Genomic DNA, 7,411 nt, shown 5'->3' with positions numbered 1-7,411 from the left:
GGACCTTTGGGTGCTATTATCACTAGTCTTCAAGGTGATTCCTTCAAGTCCTGTGTCCAAAGTGTGTAGTGCCTTCAGCAATAGGTCCTTCAAGTTCTGGGAGGCAACTAAGAGCAATGGCAGTATCCTATACTGTTTCGGGAGTCTTTTGTTCTACGCTGATCAACTTGCAAAGTTTCCCATTCCTGGAACTGGGGTTTTTGTTAGACAGTCTATGGCTTTTGGGAGAATGGGATCACTCCAGGTGGCATATGGCGTAACTCCATTTAAGTTCTACATCTATATGCATGTATGTGTGTATATATATATAAACTATTTTTAAAGTAAACATAAAACAATGTCTTCCAGCAGCGTTTTCAAACATCCTAGTGTTATTTACTCCTCCCCCTCCCAGGTCTCAATAGCTAATGAGTTTGAAGTTAGATTACTTGAGGAACTTTAACTTTAGCTGTCAACTATTGCATTTCTGCTGTGTACAAACACTGAGCACAAATGACATCTGCTTCTGTCACATGACCATTTCCCTTCTGCCTCTATTTCCTGATCATGACTGTTGAGCACCCTTCTTTTTAATACAGGTTGCTGGGATGCCCTCTGACATTTGCCAGTAGTTCAGAATGGACTGTTTACCTCATAAAAATCTGCCAGCAGGAGACTTTAAGATCTGAGAGATAGGATTCCTAAGGGTGAAGGAATGAAAGATAAACAACAAAGACTAACACCTCAGGGTGACTGGACAATGCCTCTAGCTTGGCTTCCACATCTCTTTGCTGGCTGGAGCATCATGCTGCAAAAACAAATACCTTTTAGCACTTAAAAAAACTCTTAAACTCCATGTCTCCTGAGTCCTGCAAGAAAAAAATATTTCAGACAAACTCCTATAAATAGTGGTAACTATTTTGCTGTTACAAAACAGACTCTCCGACAGTGTGCTTTGAAAAACAATTCTAAGATTCTTGCAAAAGACGAGCTTACAAAGCAATAGTACTGATTTAGGTGAATAAAGTGAAATCACAATTACTAAATAATACTGAGAAAAATGAGTGTTAGCATATTTTCTAAGGCGGAAGACAAACTGCTATGTGTAGGGTCATTAATAAGTTTTATTAATTATTATTTAATATAAAATGTTACTGGAGACTTTCTATTTTGAAACATAAAAGAAAACAAAGAATGCAAATAAAGCACTTTACAGTCAAGTCACTCTTATTCTAGAAAGAATTTTAATTCATTCCACTTAAAAAATAAAGTAGTATCCTCACCCCGCCATAAACACATTAATCACATATTCACATACAGAAAACTAACATACATTCATTTGTTTACAAGATACATCACCATATAATCCATTTACATTCAAGTGAAGTATATGAACTTATTTAATTGTATACATTTGTAACGTTTGTATCTCATCCCTTTTAAAACAACCAAGATAATATAATATGCCTATTCTCTACAAGTCAGTTCCTGTAAGATGAGGAACTGTAAGGTTAGAAGTCACTTTTGAAGCATTACAGTAACTGTATTTATACAGTAAGGGTCCAGTAGTACTAAATATAAGTTGAAGCTACAGCTGACTACTTAAAGTCCTGTCACATCCAATGCTTGAGATTGTTATTTAGCAGGCTGCACTGTTTAGTTTCTAAATCATTTTAAATGTTTCGTACAATTATTTGTGCATCAAGGGGAAAAAGCACCAAGGATGATGATTTCTTCTTTTTGTAAAAATATTAGATGAAATTACAACAGTGATCTCAATCTCCCAAATCTTATCATTTATAAATGGCATTTACTTACTATCTTTGATTTTTTTGATGAAATCAACAAATACATTGAACATAAGAATGGAAACACAAGAAACGTATCATAGATGACACTTATTAACAGCAGAATTCAGTTTAACATTAACAACTCCCATTTTGGATCTGAGTCTATAGGTCTCAAGAAAAACTCTGAAAATCAAGTGTAAGATTTACAAACTTAGCAGTTACAGCTCATAAAGAAAGTCTAAAAAATGCCTTTCTTGCTAATACAGAAAACAAAATTTTTCTGGATGAACCAAGTACCTTTTATGGTAAAGAAATGTATAAAGAAAATATTTTCTACAAATGAATTTGCAAATTTATGTGTATAAAGGTATAGTTCTCCCACCTGTATTTGTAATATTTTAAATAATTTATAATATAAAATTCAAAGCACAAATTGAAAAAATAATTCATGTTCTATATTTTCCAGTCAATAAATATCGCAGCATAGGCTATAGTAACAATAACAAAAAAAATTCTAATGTAAATGGTCGATGAGCTCTCTTTGGAAATGCACTTTAAGAAAAGTCCTCAACAGGTGATCTTGCCTGTCCAGTCTTACTGAATGCAATCTTGTGGAGACTCAGGTGTGCAGAGAATCACCTGATCAGAGTGCACTTTGGTACCAGTCAGCCGGATTTTTGCGTCCTTTGTGCCACAGACACACGGTAACCATCACAGTGACAGCAGCAGGTGTCATGAATTTTTCACACACAGAAAGCTGACAGACATTTTGAACATTTCTAGATCCTGCCAAAGCTCTCCATCAGAATAAAAACACAGGGTCCTCCGGTTTTTGAGGTGTTTAAAGCAAATACACAGATGTATAAAGTCAGGTCTGGTAATGCATGTATCACTGGCTCTGACCAGCTTCAGTCAAGGTTTCTTACAAATCTTTCGCTAAGCAACAAGTCCCTTTCTAAGTATGGGAACTTTTGATTCTGGTGTGAGTTCATCTTTTTTTCCCGGTGCTTTTCTTGTGTTCTTGGCCCTCAGTTTTGCCAGCTAAGCTCTTCTTCCGAGCTGAGGTAGCTGCTGGAGATGGCCCGCTGACTACTACACAAACAGAAGAAAGAGTGTCGTTGGGATACACACACATCATCAAGGGTAAAATAATGTTGGTGGAGATGGGCTATTTTGTTATAATTGTAACATTATAAGCTTTCAATATAACATTTTAACGTTTTAGAACTCTACACCAATATCGAAAAGTAATGACAAAAGGCTGTGTTCACAAAACCAACTTTTTAGTTCATTCTATATTCTTCATGGCAAACAATCATATCTACCATTTTAAGTACAATCCATTCTGCTAATCTCATTTATACTTGTGGCCAGGCTTTCCCCCTTAGCTCCTGATACAGAAATCCAACTGGTCATTAGAACTGTCTCTACTTATATTTGAAAAGAAATATAAACTAAACATGCTTAAAACTGAATATTATTTCCCCTATAGGTACCATATCCTCTTCCATCTTCCATCTCATTACTATGCAAGGCTGCAAAATTGGAAGGGCAGAAGCACTCTTTCTTGAGTCAGAACTTACTCTGTGTCTGTACCATTGTCAAAGCCAGGGCTAACCACAGAGCTACGCTGAGCGCAGTCACACTTCTACTATGCAAGCATAGGCTTGTCAGGCTGACATTTCTGCTGTGGATTATACTCATTGTTAACAATTAAGCCAATTGGCCGATAGCTTGGCAGGAAGAGATTGAGTGCGAGAGCCAGTCTAGGAGAATTCTGGGAAGAGGAAAGGCAGAGTCAGAGAATCGCCGATAAACTCAGAGAAGCAAGATGAGAATGACATACTGAGAAAAGGTACCAAGCCACATGGTTAAACATAGATAAGAATTATGGGTTAATTTAAGTCTAAGAGTTAGCTAGTAACAAGCCTGAGCTATCGGCCGAGTATTTATAAGTAATATTCAGCCTCTGAGTCGGTTATTTGGGACCAGATGGTCAGAAAGGAAATGTCCGTTTACACATTTCTTCATATGACAAGCAGTCAGGCACAAAGAAAGAAGAACAACTATAACAACAGTGTTTAAAGACAACAGAAAGTGACAGAATTGGATAGTTAATACAGAAGAATCAACATGTATAAAAATAAAGCAACACAGGACTGCTCATTTTCTTTAATCTCATCATTCCCATCTAATAGCTTTTAGTTTAAAAACTGGTCTCAATGTCCATCACATAATTCAGCTAAAACTCCAACATAAAAGACAGTCTTACTAGCATGAAGAAGCAGATGACAAGTATAGGGACGACAGCTGACAGGAAGGGAGAGATTGTAATTCACACATAACTATGTTTAGTTAATCTATTGCATGCACAGAAAGTCTCAGGTAGTGTAGGCTACTTGAAGAGAACTGAATTTGTGAGCTGTCAGCCACTTGAAGGGACATAATTTTACAATCTGAGTTCAGTAAATTTAACTCTTTACTTTTAAAATAAAACAATATTCTTTGGAAAAAATATAACTGAAATACCAGAATGCAAAGCTTCTATAACGTATTATTTATAATGTCTAGTATATAATTAAAAAGTTACTGGATATAATTAAAAAGTTACTTAATATACTAAGATTAATGTATGGTATTATAAATATTTAACATAACAAGAAACAGAAAAACATCTTTCTTGTAAAGGAGAAAACTATCACAGACCAATCAGGAAATGAATAATTTAAAAAACAATTTTTAGAACAGCAACTTCATGCTCAGTGGTAAAATAAATCCTTATGCTCATAATAAATAAACACTTGTAAGTCTTTTAAGAAAACCTAAGAAGAATCAAATAGAATGTTTCAAATTAAAGCATAAAACTAAAATAACCGAAATAAAAACTGGTTGGATTTAACAGCCAACTGAGTTAAAATGAACAGTGTTCAAGTGTTCTACTTCATGGAAGGAGGTATAGACAGGAGGAAGAAATGAGGACTATACCAAGAATACAAAGAAAGAAGGAGGAAGATGAAGAGCAGGTGCAGCCATATTCACACTGCTGAAAGCCACACACCCGGAGAAAACACTGGCACAGACAGAGAAAACCGCAAGTGTTAGATACGTGGACAGTTCAAATTAACTAGCACTTCTTACAGAAACAGTGGGAACTAGAAGACAGTGAAACATCAGCAGGGTTGTCAAGGAACAAATCTGTTCTATCCAGAATGAGAGCAAAATTACCTTGCAGGAATAGGCAAAGACATTTTTTGTCGTGATAAAATGACTATGTTGCCAACAGAGCCACAGTATAAGAAATGGCAAAAAGTCTTCGGCTTAATGAAAGCAGTCAGGATACAGACTTCAATGAAGGAATGACAAACTCAGAAAACAGCAACTGTGGACAAGTGCAGGGCCGTGTCTCCCTCCCCACTTCATTTCTTTAACATAAACTATTACTTAAGGGAACTGTCACAGCACTGTATTTTATTGTTCATACTGCATGTGAAATTAACACCCGCATAGATAACTATAGAGAAAGGACAGAGGAAATGAAGGTAAAAGAAAAAGTCAAGGAATCTGCAAGTTTCCTATGTATTATTTTGGATGACACACAATTAACTCAAAATAGACCAGGAAATGCTAAGAATGTGTATTTAGAGCTATCAATAAATGAATACTGCAAAAATACAACAAAAAGCAACACACGTATTTAAGTGAAATTCTACAGATTACTGAATCAATTCAAATAAAGCAGAAAAGAATAAAAATAAGGAAAAAAACAAAGAAGTCTTGTCAATAATTACATTGAGGGTCAATGGAATATAAACACCACAATAATAAACATGACTGATATTTTTAGTGAATTTTTAATGTCAAATATATTCTGCCTATAAGATAATTTAAATACTTAGATTGAGAAAGCCTTAGAAAGCTGAAGAGTTATACTCACATCAAATAAAATAAACTAAGAGCTAATATTACCAGAATCTAGAGAGAAATTTCACTGTGATAAATGGGTGAACAAAATAATACCTAACAATTGTATATATAGCCATTAAATAATAGTTCTCTAAAATATACAAATCTAACATTCATTGAATTCAAGGAAAAGTAAATAATTCTGTAACTGAAATTGCCCTTTATATTATTGATAAATAACCAAATATTTCTTCCTCCTCTCTATAGCTCCTTCCATGAAGTAGAATACTTGAAAACTACAACATCAACAATGATTTTAATGAGTGATATAATTTCATCTGTTTAGATCACTGAACTCTATTGAATACATTTTTTGTTGTTTTTGAGATGGATCAAACCCAGAGCTTTGCATATGCACAAGTCTTATATAAAAGACAGATATCATATAAAGTATTTAATAATTAAGTAGTGGCGGCACACGCCTTTAATCCCAGCACTCGGGAGGCAGAGGCAGGCAGATCTCTGTGAGTTTGAGGCCAGCCTGGTATACAAAGCAAGTTCCAGGAAAGGCGCAAAGCTACACAGAGAAACCCTGTCTCAAAAAACCAAAATAAATAAATAAATAAATAAATAAATAAAAATAAAAAATAATAAATAATAAATTGGCATATCCGCCCTCCATAACTAGAATTTAATTAGGGTAAGTTTTCCTAAATCAATAAAAAAGGGTACACTTTTTATAAAGAATAAAGGTAAAGGTAAAACCTACAGGAAGAAGTGGAAAGGAGAAACCAACAGGAGGAATAAACCTTCAAGAATAAAGCAAGCAGAGTAACAAGTAAAAGGCAATCTTTTAAAAGGCCAGAAAACTGATAAATCCTTAGTGAGTGCAAGCAGAAAAAAAAGGCAGAACACAACGTAGTAACATAGTATCAGACACAGCAAAACAGTTATGAAGAAAGAGCAAAGTGGACATCATAAGACAAAATGAATAAATTCCCTGACAAATGTGAGTCATCAAATCTGCTATAAAATGAAACATAAAAATTAATTTTTAACCAAGAACTTAAAGTGGAAATTAAAATCTTATAAAACGTATTTAGAAAACACAAAAGGAGAAGTATTTCCCAGATGTTTTATGAAAATACCACCACTCTGACAGTAACGCTGAAAAAGACATTCTGAACACAAAACTACAGACCAATGCCTTCCCATATGTGACACAGAAATCCTCATACCTGGACGGAATCCAGTTTGTTCCAGTGGTTGTTTCGGTTTCTGTGTATCACATAGCATGAACAGGGAGAATTCACCTCTGAATTGCAAAAGTGGCTTAATATTTTAAAACCCACTTATAACACATTCAACACCATTTTAACTTTGCTACTCAAATATGCTCATGCCGTGCATTTACAGGGTAATTAGTACGTAAGGAACAGCAACGTGTTCTGTGATCCCAAGAGAATTCATACCTTTGGTCCCCTGATTACTGGCTCTGCTGACTGACACAAGTCACAGCTCTTCGTCTGTTTTTTTCATTGTCATGGACATAAAAACAATACAGATTTCTTAGAAAGGGGAACTATACAAATGTCAGTTTTGTACTGTATATTAAATGCATCAAAATAATACTTAAGCAACTCTGCAGTGCTGACCACTAGCGTTATAGCCCTTATTTGTTTGACTCTACAAGATTCAGATCTATTTAAAATACTGACTGGTTCATAAGGCAGGAGTGC

General features: G+C 34.9%; 1 protein-coding gene across 18 annotated transcripts in view; it reads right to left on the bottom strand.

Annotated features, from left to right (window-relative positions):
* Positions 1 to 1,200: 1,200 nt before the first annotated feature.
* The window catches only part of Ppip5k2 (diphosphoinositol pentakisphosphate kinase 2), a 73,149-nt gene continuing 66,938 nt past the window's right edge, over positions 1,201 to 7,411 (bottom strand). For 17 of the 18 annotated variants that reach the window (XM_028879095.2, XM_028879097.2, XM_028879099.2 and 14 more), the window contains one exon: positions 1,201 to 2,861. In XM_028879095.2, the coding sequence (XP_028734928.1) occupies positions 2,758 to 2,861 (104 nt within the window). In that variant the 3' untranslated portion in view covers positions 1,201 to 2,757. Of the gene's footprint in view, positions 2,862 to 7,144; positions 7,199 to 7,411 lie in introns of all 18 variants that reach the window. The other variant, XM_028879100.2, reaches the window with a different exon arrangement.

Source organism: Peromyscus leucopus, chromosome 13 (genome assembly GCF_004664715.2).
Source record: "Peromyscus leucopus breed LL Stock chromosome 13, UCI_PerLeu_2.1, whole genome shotgun sequence".
In the NCBI taxonomy this organism is placed as follows: domain Eukaryota; kingdom Metazoa; phylum Chordata; class Mammalia; order Rodentia; family Cricetidae; genus Peromyscus; species Peromyscus leucopus.
The sequence above is the reverse complement of the archived record's forward strand: the minus strand, read 5'-3'. Positions and strand labels throughout refer to the sequence as shown.